Here is a 22,607-nt window from a genome sequence, read left to right as displayed (position 1 = left end):
AAACTATTACAGTCTAAAATGAAGATTGAGAATTACCAATCGCTGTTAAGAATACCTTGGTTTCAAATTAACTTCAGCTAGCACCACAATACCATAGTCAAACGCCCAGCTTGTGCCATTTTTGTCTCTCTGTCTCTTTCTCTCTTCAGTTATGTGCCTGAAATATTTCACTTTTGTCAAATATACAGTCTCCAACTTGTAGTGCGACCTTGGAATGCTCTTCCAAAATGAAATACAGTAAACATATGAATACAACTTGAAATCTTAAAGTGTCACTTTGTCATTCTTTAGAAGAAACAACATTGCTGTTGAATCTTGTGGCGTCAGTGAAAACCAGCTAATCACTGATGAAATGTTAAAAGTGTAAACATTCAATTCACACAACTTTATACTATTGGTTTTTCTTTGAATTCCAGGATTCACAGAATCCTTAAAGTTTTCTTGTGTTCCCTCAGTTAAGCTCTTCTGCTTTTGTTCTAAAAATCAGAAGCCTCCATTGATCACTGCTGTAATAAACTGGATTTTGTTTGTAGTCAGAGTTGTGTCTTTTTTTAAAGTTGTTTAAGGTGTACATTGTCAAAAACGAAAAGGCAATTTCACATGACTTTAAGATAATCTTCATGTGAACATACTGCTTTATCTTGTAATTGATGCAGGATTTTTGGTGCCCACATGCTCCTGGAATGCAATGTAGAATTGCCATTAACAAATAAATTCCTTGTATTTCAAGAGAATCCCTGTGAAGCTGCAGATGAGACCTTTAAAACAACACTGTCACTGAGGTTTGAGTTGGCTTTCTTCTAGGTTTTTTTTGTATTCATATGTTTCATGAACTTAGATATACAATCCTGCAGGAGTACGATTGCAGAAGAGCATTGCAATTCCTGATGGTGAAATGTGTATCTGCATACAAAGAGGACATAGATTTAACTTTCTTTTCCTATTTCTAGTGGGACTGATCCAGCCATTTCTGACACTTCAGATTTTGGTGCCACTGGGACAAGACTTCTCCACTGAGTTACTGTAAGATGCACAACATAACATTTCCTTGAACCTTAATGTAAAGTGGATGTCTGATGGCAGCCGTTAATTGTGATGGCAGATTTTCCATTAAAGCAGAGTGACTTCCCAAGTCAATAAGAAGTAATTAAGCTAATGAGATCATTATTTCTTGGATATTTTAACTGCTGACATTCCTATGAAGATGGAAAAAAAATCTTAAAATTAAGAATGAAGGTGGTGAAACTGAAGAAATGGGACAGGAATTTATCAAACACAATATTGGCTCACACAGATCTCCTGAAAAATTCATTTACAATAATAAAAACAGCTATTCCCAGGGTCCTTTAATTCAGGGCAATATATATATATTTTTCTGATAATTGGATCAACAAAAGAAATATTATGCCATTAGAAGCCCTGCTAGAATAGATGGGTTAAATGATACGTAATTAAGCTGAGTAAATTCAATGCTGAATTTTATTTTTGTTTGTCTTTCTGTAAGTTTTCCATTCTTTGAGGAATTTCCTGTTTGTAGTTCTGGTTGCACTTTCTGCTACCCTGGTTTTAATTGCTGTATAACTTCTAAAAGTGTGTAGCAAAAGGGATTAAATAAACAAGATATGTCATGCAGAAAACAGAAACCAAGCACACAGATTTGCTTCTCATAGGCTTTCTGTAGACAGATGGTAGAGGCTTAGTGCCAGGTACATGAACGTTTCTTTAGATTGCTCGTGGTTCAGTACTGGCTCTGATTCTGTTAGGGTACTTCTTGCCTCTCATCTGTACCTCTTACCAAGAACTTCACTTTTCTTCCTTCTCTCTTTTTCCATCACTTGCTTTTATTATTATTATAATAACTGTGAGAATTTCAATTTTCTACCACCTCTTCCATCTTTGCCTGCACTCTTTTGAGCTCATATCTCAGTTCTCTCTGTCTCTTACGTGCACTGGGTTTACTATCTATATTGATGAAGTAATCCCTCTTAATATATTTCCATAGATTTTTTTTAACCAAAGAATAAATACTCATTTGGCACAGCTGCTTCACTACTTAATTATGTTATGATAAAATTGTACTTGTTCTGATAATTACTTAAGTACATCAATGCACTCAAAGTAAATGAAGCTTCCTAAAGGTGTATACAAAGAAGATGATAGCAATTTCTTTGAAAAAAATAAATGTGTTGCTTTAGAAATCAGCTGTTAATGTATTGATGTGCCAATAAACTCCATACAAAGTCTTGCAATATAGACACTGCATTTCATGCTGCCAGACTTCTGATAACCCAGTCACTAGTAATAGGTGACTGCCACTCAGTTATTTTCTCTCTGATGCTTGGAAAGAAATCTGTGGCTCATTTGTGGAATACTGTTTGTGCTGGTGCTGCTTGGAGTTTCATGGTCCAAGATGGTTTCTTACACAGTCCAATTATTTACTACAGAATCTTTGAATAGTGAAAGTTTGTAACATAGCAAGCCATCATACTTCTCTCTACATTTACTCTAAGTGGAAAACAAAAACAACACTACACTTTCTCAGGTTTTAAGAATTCTGCAAGCAATGGTCCGTGCAACATTTCTTCACCTCCCATTCTCACAGACAGAAATAGTTACAAATTTGGTTTGAGCACCATCCTCTCTTCTGGATTTTGTTCAGCAATTGATCTGATCAGCAAACCAGAATTTCTGCAAGGCCAGCTATCACTGCTGGCATCCGTGGAGCTCATCCTTCTAACTTGCTCCTACAAACCAGGCACGTGAGATTCCTGTCATAAATACTGCATGAGCAAGCAGCTGTTTCAGTTACCTGCATTGCTTTTTGTTCAGAACAAAATTAAGCAGAAACATAGATACTTTGTAAGGGGGTGTGAACAGATGAGTAGCACCACATGAACAATCAGTGTATCAATATACCTAACAAATATGTAAAGTAAGTTGTGAAATAGAAACTTGGTAAAGCATAATAAAATCCAAACTAAGGTGAAGAGCATTTAATGCATGCTGCCTTTTTAAAGCAAGTAATAGCAAAGCTGTTAGTAAAGCTGGGTATAGCCATCTGCTGTGCATGTAGTAGCCGGCTGTTAGAGCCTCAGCATTATGGATTTTGCTACCTTGCTGAAATAGCAAAAGTAACTCAATGTTTGGAAAATATTTGTGCATAAAAGAAAACAGCATCTGGTTTGAGTTGGCATTCTTGGCTTAATTCCCAACGTACGGACATGTGCAGGTGCTAGCACTTTGGCTTGGTGCCTCTACAAGCACAAATACATTTGCTCTTAAAATACTCTAATTCCAGTATTTGTTATACTTTATTTTTGATAGGTTTGTTTTAGATGTTAGATATTATGTAACTTACTAATTTCACTTGATAAGTTTTACAGCACAAGTAAGCTACTCATCTGATAAAATAAACTTTTAAGTTGTACCATAGCTACCCCAACAAAAGAAAACATGGAGAAAAATAGAGTTGCCTGAAGCGTGAACAAGAATCTGAGCTCAATTTCTGGCTATGTACTGAAATGCTACATGGGCTTGCATGTGCCCTTGTAATTCCCCCACCTTTTCCCTTCCCCAAGTTCTTTTATACAATGTGTGGGAATGATATTTACTAATCTATTTTGAAAGTAAATTATGGAGAGTCAACATTGATAATGTTACTTTTAAACATACAAAACATCAAAATAGGTGTGGCTGTAAACTGTAAAGTTCAGTGCATTATCAGAATAGTTTGTGCTGGTGGGACAAATTTAGTATTTGTTGAGTTACCCTGATGCTGTGAGAGGTCCATTTAGGAGAGAGAATGTGTTTGACAAAAATAAATAAATAAAGTAGTTTCCCAACTCTGCATTTAGGCATCCAGACAGGAAAGAAGCGTGCAGTAACAAATTGTGTTGAGACTTGTGTTCAGCTCTGTTTTTATACACATTTCTAACTCATTCCTGTCAAAATAATCTGCAGAGAAAGCCAATGTTGTAATCTGTTATGGATAGGACTCTTTGTGAAACAGTTTGGATACAGAACTGTGTTGTGATGGAAGGAAAGTGTCCTTGTCTAGATGTTAATAAATAGTTACTGAGTAGAGGTCGGTCCCCATTATAGTACTGCCTCATTCTGGGAGCAATTTGGAAGAAGGTTGGAGTGAAATTTGCCAGTAGTACAACAACTAACAGCTAGCCAACTGTTCAACAGATATACATATCTTCCACCACATTCCAAAGAAAAATAAACTCCACTAAAGGCTTATTAATGCTTACTGTGCTTCAGATCTATTGGAATGTATGGTGAGTTCATTTTAATCCTGACAATTGCTTTCCTTCATTTTGTGGGATGTCATTAGTGGGAATTACTCCTACAACTGGTTTCTCCCCAGTTCACACAAGTTTCTTGCAGATATTTAGGTTTGTTTCTCTCATTTTCTCCTCACAACCTTGAGCTGGCAGAAAAAAAAGGAAAGGCAGCAGCCATTCACAGACTCAGATAGTGGTTGAAGGTGGAGCCAGAGATGGTCCAGTCCAGGTCAGAAGTCTCAGCAAGAACAAAGAGCTCACAGAGAACCTGAGCAACCTGTTCCAGTGTTCAGTCACTCTTACAATACTTTTTTTTCCCCTCCTTCTGTTTAAATAAACTTTCTGTGCTGATGGGATTATTTCTCCCCATGTACAAGGCTTACATTCTGTTATTTAAAATACAAAATCTTAACTTCATCTCTTTTCTTAAAAAAAGCCTCTATAGCACATCAAACATAAGGCAGCTGCTTGTTTCTTGTTCACATTTAGAGGGTTTATAGCACAGAGATGCTCTTGATTTATCAACTAAATGAGAACTCAGTTTTACACTCCAGAACACACACATTAAGGTTTAAGAAGCTTTCTGTCAAAGTGTAGCTAATTGTGTGCAGAGGATCCTGCAGGTGAAAAGAGCATGAAATGCCCACATGGCTTCAGTATTTGTAATTGCTCACAGTAACTTTTATCACAGTGCTTGTGAACAGTTTAGTAGAACATAGATTGTTGCACCTTGTTTCCTTTTTCAAAATGCTGTTTTTGTAAATACAAGTTTATTACTTTCAAATCTTCAGTAAACAGAACTCACTGCATTTTATTTACATAACTAACTTATTCACAGGCACCATAATAGCTTGAAGTTATGTGAATTACATGCTATAATAATTAGTCATCTGTTTAGCTCTGGTGACAGATGTGATAAATTATTCACATTAATTTAGACCCAGCATGTTTTAAGGTATGGAACGAAGAAACATACAGCTCTTGGTTGGCCTTGCAGAGGTTAGCCTCACCATTTCAAATAAGAAGCAGGACACATGCTAGCTCTACTGTGTTCTGACTGCATTAAAGTTTTTGGAAGAGGCTGAATGTAAACTTCATTTAACAGATTTAGCTGGTGAGATTATTTGAAATTCTGATGTTTAGCAGGCATTTGTCTTCCTCCTTGCTTTTTTTGTGAGCCAAGTGTGAAATACAGAAATATTCTTAGAGTATGTTAAATTCTTTAACTTACTGCAGAGATTAACCCATATACTTGCAAGTAAACAACTTATTTTTTAATCATTCTTCCAGTCATCACTTTCACTAATGCAACAGCACAGCGTGGATGGTATTTTAGGAAATGTATTCCAAATGAGCAGCGTTCTACTTGTCAGCTTTAAACAGATTTGTGCAATTATTACAGAACTGAAAACAAAATGCATAATCCTAGTTTGAAGATATGTCACTAGTTACATCAGCATTTGTTCTGAATGAGGATAGTTGTCGTTCTACCACCTCAACAGAAGAAAGGCTTTTTCCATTGTTTGATGCTTTCAAGCATCCAGATTCACTTCCTGCCTACCAGAAGAGCCCATTCCCCTTTGCTCCCTGACTTCAGCAGTATATAGTTCCAGTTCTTCTTCCTCCACAGTTCTCAAGATCTGTTACCTAAAGGTTTTTGTTCTTGATGTGCCTCTTAAAAGCACTTCAATTTCAGTGAGGGTCAAACAGATATAAACACATGCAAAATTGTTTTCCTCCAATAACTATAGACTGTTTTTAACATATCTGTTCAGAAAGTTTTTCCATCGGATTTCTTCCCCCCCTCCAAGTATTTGTGTTCTATGGCTGAGAAATATTCTGTAGGTGGGCAATTCCTTGTTTCTCCAGTTATTGAAAGAGAGAAGTGAAGATAAGTTTATTTAAGGAAAAAAGATCTGGTTAAAAACTATAGGTTCAAAGGTTGTTTGTAAAATGACACATTTACCACTGTCAAAAAGAAAGAAAAGAGGATGGTGGGACAGAAAATGCACCCTGAAATGCTGAGAAAATCACTCACACCTGGAGATCCAGGTGGCTGAAGAAGCTCTGTTGTCATTTTCAGTTATTTCCATGACAGTCTCTTTTATAATAACTCATGAGGAAGCTTATGTTAAAAAAAAGAAAGCTGTCATAATTTAAGCAGGCATATCTATTTCTGAACTTCCAGGTTCTGAATAGCTCGCAAAGATCATGAACTGCCAAAGAAAGAGCAAGAGGAGTTTTTATTTGTCCACAACGTAGGTAAAAGAAATAACACACAAGTATAAGTGCAAAGGATTGAGGTGCATCTCTTCAAATTACAGTGGCAAAGAAAAGCTATGAGCATTCTGACAAGTTAATACCCCAGGAAGACAGAAAGAAGTAATAAAGGTCAGTTAGAATATCCTCATTTACGGAGGCTGGCAGCATGGTTTGACAGCCTGCCTGAGTCAACCCCTTAAACTGTCATTTTGTTTGACTGGAAGTGAAAAAGAAACGGAGTAATGATTGTTTACCTATAACGAAAATTGCTGGCAAAGTTGTGATCTGACACACAGTAAGAACAGAGTGAGGTGTACAGCGATTCAAGGCTCTGAAGCCTTACAGAAGAGTTCTCTCCATATAGGGCTCATTGTCCCAGTTAATGTCCTAAACCAGTATTTTCCCAGTCAGTGTGCACACTCTTGGAGGACTCAGCATGGGAACGCAGAACTGAAGCACGAAAGTAGGTGACTGCTGAACAGGTGTTAGTAGGAACGATAGGGAAAGCAGAAACTCCCAACCCCCCTTTGTCTTCTGCTCTCTTCTGTCACACACCAGCTGGAACACAGCCATCACATGCAGTCTCAGCTACTGCTTTTGGCAACTTCAGTGACTATCAGGAAACAGCACTTGCCAACTGAAAGTTAGGATCCTCAGACTAATAAAGTTAGTTTACCAACAATCTTCAAAATAAACAGGCCTCAGTTGTAAAGCTAAATTTATTTTAAGAGGGATAGTTTTCTAAGTTACATCGCTAAAGATAAATTTAACTTTTTCTTAAAAAAAAAGGAAGAAAAAAAATACTTGAAGAAAAAAATACTTTAAACTCAAGAACAGTAGCAGTCATAATCCAGTAATAAAGGAGGAATCACTTACCTCTTTCCAAGGCTCACAACTCACTGAGCACTCCAAAGGAGACAATCTCCAAGCAGACATGCTTCCCTTGCGCTGCAGCCCTTCCGTGTGGTTGGGGAGGGGTGGACCCAGGGTCACACATGTGAACTGCTTCCACCTGTGCTCCCAGGGCTGGCTATGCCCCTTCACCAGGTGCTCAATCACTGCTCTGGGCAGTGACCTAACAGTTCCCATACAGTTTGGTTGGAAGAGTTTTAAGAGATCTATGGCATACGTACAGCAGTTGTGAATGTAACCTTTTCTTTGCAAATGTGGAAGGACTGATTGTCTTTCTGGAATGGATAAATTTATGGAATGAAAAAGAAAGCACAAAGAATAACAGTCAATAAACTGAATAATAGTGACAACAGAATTCGTTACAGGCATAAATAACTGCATGATAGGGGTAATTTGTTTTGATTCTGGAAAAGATATTTGCACTAAACTTACCACTTATTAATACTCTTCAGAATATATACGTATATACTCAATCTATGATGAAGAAATCAAAACCTATTTTCTAGAGTTAGAGTTTTCTAAATGAATTGATAGAGGGCTTTGTTTCAGAAGAGCGTGGCATAAACATAATTCATTATGAAAAACAGAGAGAAAGATCCACACAGATGAGGTGATACCAAACCAAAATGTTAACATATTAACAGAAGTTTTCTGAAGGTGTTGGAAGTATTAGTGGTCATTTCAAGAATGTTTTGGGTTGTGTTTTTTTGGTTTGTTTGGTTGTTTTTTCTGAATGTTTGCAGTTCTAAGAGTAATGAAACTGTCACAACAAATTATTCTTGATCACTGAAACTATCAGCTCATTCTTTCAGCTGGGGACTCGATGGCAGATATGTTGGTTATGCTGTCGAAAGAGCTCAGGGGTCACCAATTCTTCATAATTGCGAATATTTGGAAAGCACTTCTATTCTAGCACTGAGATTTCCTGATTCTCTGTTAATGAAGCTGACAGCTCTCGTTCTGTCTTTTTATGGATACCATTTAAGAAGAGTTTAGTGGATGTTTTTTTTTTCCTTAGTTGTCTTCAGAGAATGATTATCGACAGAAAATTCCAGTATATAAAATGAAAGGTGGTTCTTCACAACTCGTTCTTTAGGCCTAGGTGACATATAAATCTTCATCTTTTGCTTTGTAGATATTTGATTATCGATGTCACTGTTTTAATGATGGCAAAATACAGCGTTCTGGATTTCAGATGATCAGGCAACCAGTTTGGTATCTCCATTTTCCAAGTAGAATGTCAAATAAAACATGAGTGAAATAGAAACTGTTCCTGAAAAAGCAAATGTAAGCATCTGTGACCACAGCAAATCACAAAACCATTGATATTCCTTTGCTCTTTCTGTCTCTAAAATGGGAAGTTGGTGGTGCTACCCAGGAACATCACTTTTACAGCCAAAAGGCCCAAAGATGACTAAGATCTAATATGCTAACATATTAATAGTTAAAATTTAGTAGAGGATTCTGCCTGGATTTTGACCAGGATATGTGGAATTTTATTTTTATATGTGAAATAAATTGTATGGCAATTGTATGCTTTTTGCATAGCAATGTTAAAGCAATACCCACTTTCCTGTTTGGTAAACTTTCAGGTTAAGTCATTTATAAAGAGAAAAAACACTTTCATTTTAAGAACAAGTGAGCCTGATAAATGAAGCATTTCTTCAACAGTCCAACATTATTTTTTCTAAGTTCATTTTAAACCTTGAATTGAACATTAACAAATGGTTATAAATTATTATACATGCAGCAAAGTGAATAGGTAATTTGAGAAGATGAGTTTGTCTGTGCTCTCAGATAGTTGTTACTATTTACTTGCAATCTGGCTATAGTTACCATTGTGAGGAGAATAGTCAATCAAAGAAGAGTATATATAATAAAATTGAAAATTGAATTGGAAAGTAATTTTACTTTCAAATAGTTTGCAAATGTAGATGTTAAGTGTGAAATGAATGCAGTTAATGGCCGTAGCTGGAAGAGTTATGCACCTGCTGATCACAGGAATATTATTATAAATGAGGTTGATTTTCCTGTTGACTACCTCATTTTTCTCAACATGGTCTCATTGCTTTTCTATCACGTCTGACCCCTAGATATAAATACTGAAACGCAGATGTTGTAAAAATACATTAACTCTCATATGGATTTTTTTTAATATGTCTTTCAAAATCAAGAAGCAATGTGACTGAAGAGTCCTTAAGTTTTACCAGATCCTGAGTAATTCCCTTTACCCTCCCAGTGGGTAAATTATTTTATAGAATTTTAAGACCATCTTCTTTCTTCAATTTTGCCCCTTCAAATGTTTCACCTGATTTCTACTGTAGAATATAAATATTTTTATTGTTTTAAATAATTTATTTACTGAAATAACTTTTCGATTTCTTTAGGTGTGTTTACAACTATATATCTGGGGTTTGCTCCTTTATGGCGTAAATGCCATCACAAAGAGCATCTTATTATAGATGTATATTTTGAAGCGTGGTACAATTGTGCAGATTTTTATCTAAATGATCATGCTTGTATTGCACTTTGGAATGTAACTAAGGTGTACATTTCCTAATAGCCCTTTTTCTGCAAGAGCACCTAATATTTTTCAGGAGGGTGAAAGAAAAGTTTTCACATAAAAGTAAACTATGACATTTCAGCGTATTTCTTGAATTAATATTACAAAGTGAAATGTTTTTCTTGCCACTTACTTGGAGATATGCATCGTTTAAGTTCAGGCTGGTACTATTTCATCATATCATCTTTTAAATCAGCATTTTCCAGTGCAAATAAGGAGTTTCAGCAAGAAAAGTGTTTTTGTTAGGCGTTCCTGCAACTATCCAGTTCAACCCACTTGCTCATCTATCTGCAAAACCAAGGCATTTCAAACAACCACTACTCCAGTTCTTTGTAATTCTTTGGCAACTCAATTGCACAGCATTTCTGAACAGCAAGATTTAGAACACAGCGGAGAGTTTCCAAAACACCAAAGTGTATCCAAGAAGTGGAGTGATGGATGGAGCTGTGCCTGGATCTGGGGCACAAGTTTAGCTATATGGGAGAGCTTAGGGGAGTTATTTCATATTTTGTCCCATTTTCATCGAAAGTAAAATCAAGCCCATTGTAAGGCACTTTAAGATCTTGTGTTGAAAGCACTTTTCAAGAGCTTGATGGTATTATTCATCCATCCATAAATACGTGTGCAGCTGATACTGAAATCTCCTGTCGATGGCAGTGCTGAGGGCATAATGCTGTACGCTGGCACAGAGGTGATGTTTCTCTCTTTGAGATGCATGCAGTTTATCTGTGGAACTACTGATCTCCAAAAAGAAACTGCTAGTAGGTTCTTCCATTCTGTTTTGATTTGCCAACAAGTCTTACAAGGATGGATACATCAGGCTACAAATGGGAGAGCAAAGATCCAGCAGGTTCTGGAAAGCCTCTGGACCTCTTTTACTTCATATGATGTTCACAACATCCATGGGAAAATAGAAGGAATTCTCACATTTTCATCTAGTAGGACCCTTTGATATTCACTTGCACTTGCAATATATTTTGTACTGAACAATGTCCTTCGCTGAAATAGGACATAGAGGATATGGACAAGGATAGGACAAGAGGGAATGGTTTTAAACTAAGACAGGGGAGGTTTAGGTTGGATGGTAGGAGAAAGTTTTTCACTCAGAGGATGGTGATACACTGGGACAAGTTGCCCAGAGAGGTTGTGGATGCCCCATCCCTGGAGGTATTCAAGGCAAGGCTGGATGTGGCTCTGGGCAGCTCGGTTGGTGATTCTGCCCATGGCAGGGGGGTTGAAACAAGATAATCTTTGAGGTCACTTTCAACCCGGGCCATTCTATTATTCTATGAAATCTTGAATTGCCAAAAATGGATGTAAAATGTAACAAACCAGAGCTGATGCCTTTCTTAGTTGACTCCAGGAATCCTAAGAACATTTCAAGATGTTTATCAGCAAATTTTGGGTGACAACATTTCATTAGTTCAGCAGCAGGTAGTCCTTACTTAATTAAAAATATTTTTGTTAAAAAGAGAGAGAAAAAAAGTAATCTACAGGGTAATCTCACAATTCCAATTTAAAGTCTCACAAGCCCAGAATTTGAATTGTAAATATTTATGAGCAATTACTTAAAAAAAAATAATAGTGACAGAAAGTTGTTTGTTGTAATTATTTGTCACCTTCACAGAGGGGCTGCTAATTATAGAGAAATACCCATCTGTTAAAAATGGGGTTGTTCAGAAATATAAGAAAATTTATCATGATTTCCCCACAGAGACTGCAGCCTTTGAAGTCTGTTGCTCAGTATCACAGAGTGGTCTTGCGGAGCACTATCAATGTTTTGCTGCTCACAGGACTGGAAGAAAGCAGGACATACGCAGACTCTTTCTCAGTTGGAAGCAAACCTAGTATTTGTGTTCATGGCTGTGGTCTAAATCTATTGGAAATGCTCAAATTCAGTGTCCTTAGTGTCATTGCAAGATGACCTGAATAGTGAACAATGCACTTCTGTGTTATGTTTTACACTGGAAGGTGTGTGCTCAGAAAGTGAAATGAGCAGACTGTCTTATGTTGAAGCTGACAAGGAGTCTATATAAAATGACAGGGGCTCTTTTCAGGAAAGGAAAGGAAATAATGTTTTTCTAGTTAGAAGGTGACAGTGTATCCCAAGATAACACAAGCTTAAGGAGAAAAAACAAGTGTGATTATTAAAGGCTACTGGGTTCTCACTTCAAACAGATTGAATTCTTTCATAGTCTAAAGGGCTATGGAAATCTAAGAAAGAGTGTGGACCGCTGAAATAAAATTAGCATGTAAAGTGATTTTATATATGCAGGAATATAGCCACCAAGGTTGAATTTGAGAAAGAAATCTCATTACTCATCTTGTAGAAAGTAATTCATAAATCCTCTATTTGCTATCACTGACGCGAAGGTTCTGCATAAGAATAATAGGGTTTTTTTGTGATTGCTGAAGATACCAGGTTATTGAATTGACAAAGATCCATCCTGTTCTCTCCTGCTTTTATTTTGCAGGATAACTGATTTAGGAAATATTAAAAGAAGATTATATTTATCAACGGTCCACAAGGAGTTGTCTGTAACCCCTCTGCATGCAAAAATTCCTCTGTTAATGATCAAGCGCAAAATAGTAGGTACCTGGGGAGCGTTCCTTCGACTGTGGCTGAGCAGACTGCTTCATCAGAAGGATTTTCTATAAGCCTACAGACCTGTTGAAATTACTGTTTGCTTTAGTACACAGTTGATTCATAATGTGTGTATGTCCCATCTACTGGATGCTATCAGAGCCACTTAATACTTCTGTTCTCCAAGATTAATACTGTTTGTGATGTGTTTATCTGTCACTTTTACTGTCTATTCAGCTTGTGGCCCCGTGTCTCTCATTCTTCTTTATAGTGCTCCTGTTCACACGTACCTTTTCCTGTCGTGACCTTTTATAACATTTGCTGGAGCTGCAGCTGTCTATTATAGTTGATGGCCACATTCATGTGCTTCAGTTTTCTCCAGTTTCTATAATATATAAAACGCTATTTATCAAACTGACAAAAATAAAACAACAGCCATCACATTCTCCCCACTGTTTTCTCCCATACCCAGTCATGGCATATGATAATACCTGTGTAGGATAGAAAACATGGGAGGTTACCAGATAACCTTGTAAGAACTTGAGTCTTGAATACTGCTTTAGAAGAACTGTTAGAAGCACAGCTGTGAGCATAGCTCTTCTTAGATGCCCGAGGCTCTACCTGGAAGACATAAAGCCACAAGAAGACATGCATATTGTATATGCTATATATATATATGCATATACATAATATGCAATAAATAGTTGTTTCAGGCACAAAAAACAAAAATATGTTTTTTAATTTCAAAATGTTATGCACTGTGGGTCACTGCCTGTGAGGATCTCATGCTCCACAAAGGCCTCATTTATTGAGAACTGTACACTAATCTGCAGTGATTAGGTTGTATTAAATAATGCTCTTTCTTCTTTCTAGTGGTGCAATATGTGCATTGACCTGGTAGCATTCACCAGTGAAATGTTCAGAGGAGCCATCTTCCAGTCCTTGGATGGAATTATTATTTCAGCTAACTGTAAGCTGAGGAAGATCTTCACATTAAAATCCAAGCCTCAAGATACAGCTGAAGAAAATGGTGTGTTATAATTACTTCCTAGTCTTAATCACAGCTGCTTATATTATAAAATCAAAAGCTTCCTGGCCTTCAGATTTACAGCTTGAAAGATTATCCAACTACCTGAAAATTAAAGGGACAGGGCAGTGTATTAAATCTGTTCATGTTGGACTTCAGGTGAAAAATACGGATATTCCTCTGGTTAAGCATCAAGTTAATTAAAAGCATTTTATTGAAGAAATTCTGACAAGATTTATCAAGTAGAGAATGATTTTTGACAACAGTGTCATACTGTGATAGAAGGCAGAGGGCCAAGAAGAAGGTGTCTGAAAAGAGAGCATTCAGCTGCTGCTGGTTTGCTTTGTATCAGAGTTCAGCTGCTGCTGAAGGATTTCTTTTTAAATAATCCCAGACAAAACTTGAACAAAACAGGACTGTGTGAAACTACCATAAATACCTGTGTGCTCTTCAGTTCATTTATCCGAAGTATCTTTGTTCATTGGGAAAGTAATGGTAGTGGTGAACTTCATTCGTCACTAAATTTGCAGTAAAAATGAGGAACTGAAAAAGCACAACTGGATTTTTTTATTTTTGGAGAAAACACATCTACTTCAGCATCCAGAAATGCAGTTTCATTCATTTTGTGTCTTTCAAAGGAAAACACCAGGAAAAAAAAAAAAAAAGGTTTCTAGTTTCTGAAGGGAGATGTTTTGCAGGACTGTAAATGCAGAACAAAATGTAAGTTGTGTTTGGATGACCTAAACCAGTGAGAGAGAGTGCATGATCACTGTGATTACTCCTATTTTTTTGTTTGTTTATGAGCCTGGAAAAAATGTTAATTCACAAAATGAATCCAGAGAAGACCCAGTAAATTCTCAGCAGAAGCTGCAGTGAGAGGTGTCACTGGCTTTAATTTCATTTCATTCCATCGGCACATTTTTTTCTCTTGTCCATTCTAAACACATTTTGAAGTGTACATAAACAGTCTAAATGAGTTCCAGCATTCCAAAACATAGTTAACATAATGAGTAGACAGCTTTAATGAACTGTATGCATGGTAAAATATTGCACTTTTAATTACTGGATTATCATTTCTATGATTATTACACAGCTGGTGGGCATTAGTATTTTCTGTATGCTTATGAATTTTCTTTTCTAGGCAAGGCTTCAAATCAGGTTTCAGCTCAAGGTCTGGCTGCATAAAAATAGTGTGATACTTCATACTCAACTGCAAAAAAACAATAACAGTTTTTTGTCATTAATTAATTTTTACTTAATGATCATGAATTGATAAAGCTTTTTGTTCCTATCAGATGACCAGGACAGTTCAGCTCCACTGAGTGCAGTGATGGTGTAACTTGCCATACTTTGTTCTTTGCTTTAACCCCCTCAAGGGTTGGGAGTAGTGTACTCAAGCTGCAATGTGTTATCTTCTGCAGTAGCTTATATGTGCTGTGTACTGCATTCTTAAAACGATAGCAAGTAGAAAGGAGAAACCACACGTGCTAGGAAAGTATTTTTGAATGAGATCATTGAAATGGAGAGGGAAGAAAAAAATAATCTCCTTTGCCCTGTGGTATTGAGGCATATAAGCTTGATCTACACCCAGTTTCTGGCTTCCATGTGATCCAAAGGATAACTGTGTTGTTTTTATTACTATGTATTGTCTTACTGTAGTAAATAATGTATGAGCTTGGTGAAAAAATAGCAGCTAGTATTCATCTTGGCTAAATAAGTATGTCCTCTACTGTAATACATCAGGAGACAGCTGATTTTTTCTATTGGATACTCAATTCAGATTATCAGTTTGTCTAAAAATCAGTATATCACTATTAGAATAAAAACTATAATTGTAATACATTTTAATAAAATGTATTTTGTGACTCTGTTTTACTTGATCAGTGGCAAATCCATGAATTTGTTTTACTTAGCCATTCCAGCCACTGGTGGCATTTTTTGGCCTAAGATCATAAACAATACCATCCTAAAAATTAGGGTGTTTATTCTCTTTAAAATAAGAATTGTAGCGAATGCTACAAATGACTGTAATCTACAATATATATCATCTAATTCACTAGAAATGTAAAGCCAATTTGCTGCCACTGTCACCGGTGAGTGAAGACAATGCTTTTTGATTGTAGGTATGTGCGTCGTTCCGTTTGCACCATATGAGCCCACAGATGTTATTCCTCGATCCTGCCAGCTAAATACGGATGTGCCACAGGTTACACAAGTGCTGAACTTGGCTAAAATTCACAAGCCAGAAATAAAATGCAGGAGTTCTCCAGTAACAATGCAAGAAACAGGTACTCTTGTTTTAAAATACTGTGAATGTGATGCATGCAGCATGTGTACAAATGACAGGTGTTTGCTGCAAAATGCACGTTAACATTTTCTATTGTCTTGAAATAACAACTCTTAATTGAAACTTACTGAGTACAATAGTGTGAGTGATGTATCTTAACCAACAACTGCAAGTTTATTTGAAACTAGAAACCTCACCATCCCTGACCTACATGAAAATGTACTAAGTGAAATGTCTTTAGCTTAATGATTAACCTTTGTTTTCAACCTCACCTTAAGAACATGGCATGTGTTCTCCCAGACATGCATTTCAAAGTTCACACACCGACTTGCTTGAAAATGGAAGCTTTGATATGTTTAAGTAAATTTCAATTAGAGAAAGGGTTTTTTTTAGCCACTGAACATTTTGTTTATTTGATATTCAAAAGCCCACATTATTTTTAGTCTCATCCACTTTTAATTACACATATTATTTCATTATGCCATCAACACACTGTTATGTGTTGATGTAGGTAATTAATTGCAGTCAATTAATGTGTTCATAAACAGAAATTTTCATGCAAATCAGATTTTGTAATTGGAGCTAACAACATCCCAAGGTAGTCAGCAAATTAAAGAAATTGATGTTGGGTCATCTAATCTTGTGAGATGGCAGCTGTTAGCAGGAACCAAATGTCACATCACAAACAAAGAGGAAAAAGCTAATGGCAGAAAGTGGCTTCTTTTGTGCTTATTAGTACAGTAATCTACAACATTTGGAGATTAATGCATGATCTTTTTTCATTTCCATGTTGGCAATGAAAATAGAACTTATCCAGAATGAATATGAATCAATTCTTTAAAATGCTGAAGAAAATTACAAAATGTTGTGCTTGTATTTGATTTCTCTTTGCTTTATGAAGATGTCTGATCTCAGAAGTGAGGTAGTAACTTAACACAATGCTGTAGCAAGAAGGAAGCTTTCACACATTACAAATGTTATGATTTTTTATGAGTTAATGTGAAGTTACAGTAATTTATTTACTAGCTCTGGAAAGGAGAATCCACTGACAATCTTGGAAAATCAAGAAAAAAAGGCGAATGATTATGACATGCATATCTGGTGCCCTGGTCATAAAATCACCTTCGTATATCACCAAGTAACTTTGGTCCTTTTAAATTTTTCTCAAAGCATTCACCTACATTACTTTTTTTATTATTTTTTTTTATTTTTGCAGAACAGTTGGCATTTTCTCTGCTTGAAAATGATAACCGAAATATTTTAAATAGTAAAAATATCAAGAAAATGCTATCATTTAATGATTAGAGCTGGTTTTCTTACTCCAAGGGGTTAGGTTTCCATTGAATTTCTACTGAAAACTTGCAAGTTCTCTACATGGCCTCTTTTAAATCAAATCTTTAAAGCAAGGATATTAGAAATATGTCTATATAATAGACCAGAAGTTTCTAGCTTATATGTTGACAGAATTCTATAAAATGTTTATTTACTTCGAGTAAAAAAGGCAGTGAACTTAAGAGTACAGATTTCTGGGGATTGTGCTATAAAGGAACGTATAGTATTGACAACTCTTCCTGTTGATTTTTAAAGTTATCAGTATTTGTTTAAGTACTGTAATATATATTTAAAACTGATTGTTCCTTACTTAGCTCGCTTGGTTAATAGAGGACAAGGCAGCAAGAGCAGCAGTAAAACTCAGGATGTGTCACATATTGCATTTGGATCAAAGATCCTTGGACCACCTCCGTCTTCAAACAGAAGAGTCAGCACAAGGGTATCTGGAGAGGTAAGAAGGCTTAAATAGCAACAAAAGCGCTCCTCTTGTACCAAGGGACAGATTGACAAGTAAGCAGGAGACTTAGACCCAAAATGTATTTCAGAATTGGGATGAGTCTGCATCGTATGTATGTGTGTGTGCAAACAGTTTTTTCTTATGATGTCTTTCAAGGTAACAAAGACTGTGGGTAGCAAAAGTAATAGATCATACCAAGTTCAAAGTTCAGGAAGAATAACTGAATCCCTACAAAACACAGAGAGACTGCAGCTATTGTTCTTGCCATGCAACGATTCCTTCGGTCAAGGAGACAAAAGAAGTACTCACCAAGCAGCTAAAGATGTACGTCAAAATGGTAAGAGCCCAAAGGGAGCAATATGTAAAGCACTCACAAACTGCCAAAAATTTTTTCTCAGGATTCTGACTCTAGAGTGTAAGACTTAATTCTCAATTTTATTAATCCTTTACCTACCCAGTTAATTACTGAAGACATTCATGTGAAATTATTGCTTATTCTCCTATATGAGCTTGAAAAAATGCTCATCTCTCTGAAGGTATTGTAACATTTTGAGCCAAGGACCACCAGCTGCTGACAGTAGCTGCAGGGTAAACATATTCCTGTCTACCTCATGCTGTGTACGTAACTGGGCTAGTGTAGTGATTCTTGGTAATTTTGCAGTTTTTGCTAGACTGTTTTGTGTAACTTCTGTATTTTGCCCTTCTGTATGTAGTGCTAAACTCTGACTTTATTGTGTCTGTCATACTCCTGCTGCCCCACAAGATTCTGCTGCTGTTCAGATGTTTGTATCACAGAGCACTGCCCTGTATGCTGTTCTTCCATACCTCAAGTAGGAAAAGCATACGTGTTCACAGGTATTTGATAAGTGTCTGGCTTGTATTTCAGACTCTGCAATTCAGACTCAGAAAAGCTTTGAGAATGGAAAAGCAGATTCTCAGCTCCCCTCACCACAAGATCCATCAACAGACAAGAACAGTCAGAGATTATGTCTAAAAAATGCAGATGAAAACACATGGGAGATAACCACTGGTATGTTGATAATTTTATATTATTTTACATCTCGGTTCTGTGTGGAGCAGGGGACTATTGTAAATTTCAAAGGACTCAGAAGCAGTTAACATAAAATAGAAATGTATGTGCTGTAAGGATTATGGAGATCAAACACCCTGCAACAAAAATGCTTTTGAGCACTGATAAAGATTTGTGGGATTAAGCACATTACCAGTGCAGTGAATGAATAAAAAAGAAAAATTCCATGCTCTCATTATTAAAGGGAAAGAACTAAAAATATTCATTTCTTTAAATCTCTATTAAATTTAACACTAAAGACTCCAAACATTGAATATACAAGAAATTGTGCTTGTCCCGGATAAGAGTTTAGGATATCTCTTATGGTACACACCTAACATCATTTTTGTTTGTCTGTTTTGCTTTAAAGATGAGCCATTAATTTTGCATATGTGATTTTTGACTCTCCGTTTATACAAAACAAGGTGTAGCAACAAGAATCTGTCATATGCAGCTCTTCTCTCATAACCAGTTAGTATTCTTAAACCCTATCACCTTTGGTCATCTTGGGACAGCACTATACTTGTTCCATTAGCTTGAGTAAATATTAAGTTTCATGAGTGCAGAACTTTCATAGGTAACTTTTATTTCTTTAGAGATTGGTCACTGTTATTTACTATATCTTCTAGTTTATCACAGAGCTCAAATCAATATATGTTCTATAGCTGCTGCACAGCACCTTCACAAAGGTAAGTTATGTTTTAGCAAGAAAAAAAAAAGAGTAAGCATTGTTTATAGAATGTCAATCTTATTTATGCAAGTTTGAAACCTTCATTAAAATGTTAGGCTGCAATTAGAAGCTTTACCATAAGTCTGACTGTGTAGAAGAACTAATTAGATGTTGAGGTGATCGTTCTTGCATTTATCGTGTTTGCTGCAATGTTGTGATTATAGCAATTTACATATTTTGTTAAGAAGATGCTCCAAATTGCTCATTACAGTTGACACGCAAATGCTGAGTATAAAAGAAATTGCAGTATAGTTTGCAGTTGAGAGATAATAGGATTTGGTTTGGTCGAAAAGTCTGCGTGTCTTTCTCTGGTAGACCATGAACAAAATGGCACAGTGATTACACGTTGCAGAAGTTGCTGAACTCAATACTTTGTGTAAAATGTCATTTGAAAACCTTCCAGACTTGAAGTTTTCTCTTACGGTTTCAGTTTTATCTGCATACAACTTTTTACATGTAAGAATTACAATTACATGTAAAAATCCAATTACCTAGCTAATTACAATATGTTTTCAGGTGAATGTGACATAATATAAAGTCATCAAAGAGAGAACCCTGCTCTCCTATGCCTTGAAAAGCTTGTAGTTATTGATCAAAACCAAAGGCCATTGGATTTACACAAATAAAATGTGCTTCTTAGGAGCCATGAATAGTGTCACTCATTTCTTGAGACTTCTAAAGCAAGCGGTGTTATTTACATGTGCAGCTTGCAACTCTTACAGTCCCTTACAGTTACAAAATGCAGTTGATGCTGTATGGTGTAATATTATCCCTTTTAAAAAGAGATTGCATGGAAAGCCTTGAGGCTTCTGTCTACAGGTGGTCTTTGCAGACTGAAAAATTTTCTCCTCTGGAACAAGTAGGTGCAAACCATGAATATACAAGGCGTGTTAAGCCCCTGCTTTTCACCTGGTACAAACTGCTGTGCTGGACGTTCACTGCAGTTCAGTAGCTTCACTGGAAGAATCAGAGCAGCACAGTAAGAAGGCAGCCCTTCCTTACAGCATTCTCATCATTCTCTTTGTTTTACCTTCATTTAGGTCAGTTTATTTTTTTTTCCAAAGCTGAATCTGCCTGGAGTAATAACTACTTCTAACAAAACTGAGAAAGAGTCAAATTCCATAGTAAATTTACTCTGTTCTGTGACAGCAGGCATTTTATTATTGCGGTGCTACTTTATTATTACATTTTTAGTATTTTTTATTGAGGTTTTTTTTTTTTAATATGGTCGGTAACTTTGTTTTATGGAGCTAGAAAGTTTCCAAATCTAGTGAATAATCCACACCACACTACCTTTAATGAAGATAAGGGAGTACTGCATAGTTGAGCAGTTTGCCTTTTATCAGATGCTATTTGAGATTGGTTTTAATCAATCAAATTGACATTTTTTTTCAATGTCATCATTCCAAACAGTAAAATATAACTTAACAATGAGAATATAAAAATGGTCTTTTCATGTTTATCTGCTGCACTCAATCTTTAAATCCATTTCTGTAGTTTATTGTTTGTTTCAAAATTGGCAGATTAGTACAGTCAGTGTTCAGGGAAACTTGGTGAAACAGATATCTTCATACATTTTTCATGTCATGCTATTTTTCAATCGAGCTATAGTTTGAAACTGAGATTTAAACCATAGGTTCTAGACATAAAAGAAAGTGTAGAATTTCAGTAATAAAGAAGCAGCAGATTGCAATATCATGAAGTAATACCAAGTATATGTCATTTTGGGGGGGAAAACATCAGCCACAAAAATAACCCTATAGAAACAGATCAATTGCCAAATTTAATAAAATGTTTTCCTAGAATGAAACTCATTTTCCAATCTTAAAAGCTAGATAGTTTCAGATTTGAAAATTACAAGTTTGCATGACACGTGTTGTATCCTGTGCATTTTCTGAGCTGTGATCAGGAAACGTTTTGGTTGAGCTTGCCTCCTTAGAAAGCTGCCTGATCACTTCCACTGAACCTTCATCACTCTTCCAAATGTATACATCAGAAAATTTGTATTAAAAAACTTACTTTTCCCTATGATTTCTAGAGAAAAAGAGAGTGATCAGTGTAAAACACAGTGTATATGTTTTACATTGCAGTAAATATTTTGCATTTCAGATGAATGGGTGTTCCCAGAAAGTTTCACTGAGGATATTCAGTTGGATGGGAGCAAGCAGCACGCAGCCACTCGAGATTCAGTCTGCTGTGATTTAATCTCACCAGAGACCGCCTCTGTTGAGTATCAACACAGTGAAACAGGTGATCACAACATGAATCATAAAGAGATTTTCACATTTTCATCACGACCTCGATCAGCTCCTCATGGGAAGTCCCCAAGTACCTCACCAGGACAATGCATTTTCCCCCTGGATTTGGAGCAAGACAATAACTGTGTTCAGGGGGAAACCCAAAATGAAGATAACTTCCAAGGAACTGACAGTAGTGAAGAGGTAGGCCACTTTTTACCTGTAATTCTTGATAAAGCAGTCTTTGTCCTAAAACTCCTAAGCTGAGATTCTGTCTTCAAGGTAGACAGGGAAGATAAATCATCTTTTCCCCATATACCTTTAAGTAGATTTGTCTCTGTCAGGTTGCTGTGTCTAACTTAATACAGGGGTGAAAATAAAGGCATTCCCTCTGTAACAAGTGGGAAAAAGAAACTTAAGTCTCTGTCAGCCCCTATGCCAGTACAGAGATGTGAGCATTCTTTGAGCATCCTTATAGTCTGTGTCGTAGATTTTGGCAAGACACATGTCTGTTATGATTGAACAAGTGTGCAGTAAATAAGGCTTCACTGTGCCTTTTAGAACTGTAAGCAGAGACTGTTCTGCTCAGCAACTTGGTCACACCTTCTGGTATATTTTGTCTTTAATTACAAAATCTATTCCCCAGCATTCCAATCTTGTCCTCATAGCCAAGGAGTAAAATATAGCCAAGATACCTAATGCTAAGACAGAACAGAAACATTCTTCTGTTCTGGGAACCTATATGCCTGATGCTAATTGCAACTGATAACATTTTTATCAGTTTTTTCCTATGATTTTGTGGGTTTCTGCAGCACTTAAGCAGAATTTCAGAGTTAAGTCAGTTTTATTCAGGCTAAT

At 36.3% G+C, this 22,607-nt stretch overlaps 1 protein-coding gene across 1 annotated transcript in view; it reads left to right on the top strand.

Annotated features, from left to right (window-relative positions):
* The window catches only part of CFAP20DC (CFAP20 domain containing), a 60,491-nt gene that overhangs the window by 7,704 nt on the left and 30,180 nt on the right, over positions 1–22,607 (top strand). The window contains exons 5-12 of the mRNA XM_065749885.1: positions 951–1,023; positions 12,501–12,615; positions 13,484–13,640; positions 15,761–15,925; positions 17,571–17,707; positions 17,870–18,128; positions 18,600–18,743; positions 21,622–21,953. Coding sequence (XP_065605957.1) covers positions 951–1,023; positions 12,501–12,615; positions 13,484–13,640; positions 15,761–15,925; positions 17,571–17,707; positions 17,870–18,128; positions 18,600–18,743; positions 21,622–21,953 — 1,382 coding nt within the window. The remainder of the gene's footprint in view (positions 1–950; positions 1,024–12,500; positions 12,616–13,483; positions 13,641–15,760; positions 15,926–17,570; positions 17,708–17,869; positions 18,129–18,599; positions 18,744–21,621; positions 21,954–22,607) is intronic.

Source organism: Cyrtonyx montezumae, unplaced genomic scaffold (assembly GCF_038088225.1).
Source record: "Cyrtonyx montezumae isolate F1298 unplaced genomic scaffold, pur_monq_1.0 scaffold_6, whole genome shotgun sequence".
Classification (NCBI taxonomy): Eukaryota; Metazoa; Chordata; class Aves; order Galliformes; family Odontophoridae; genus Cyrtonyx; species Cyrtonyx montezumae.
The sequence above is the reverse complement of the archived record's forward strand: the minus strand, read 5'-3'. Positions and strand labels throughout refer to the sequence as shown.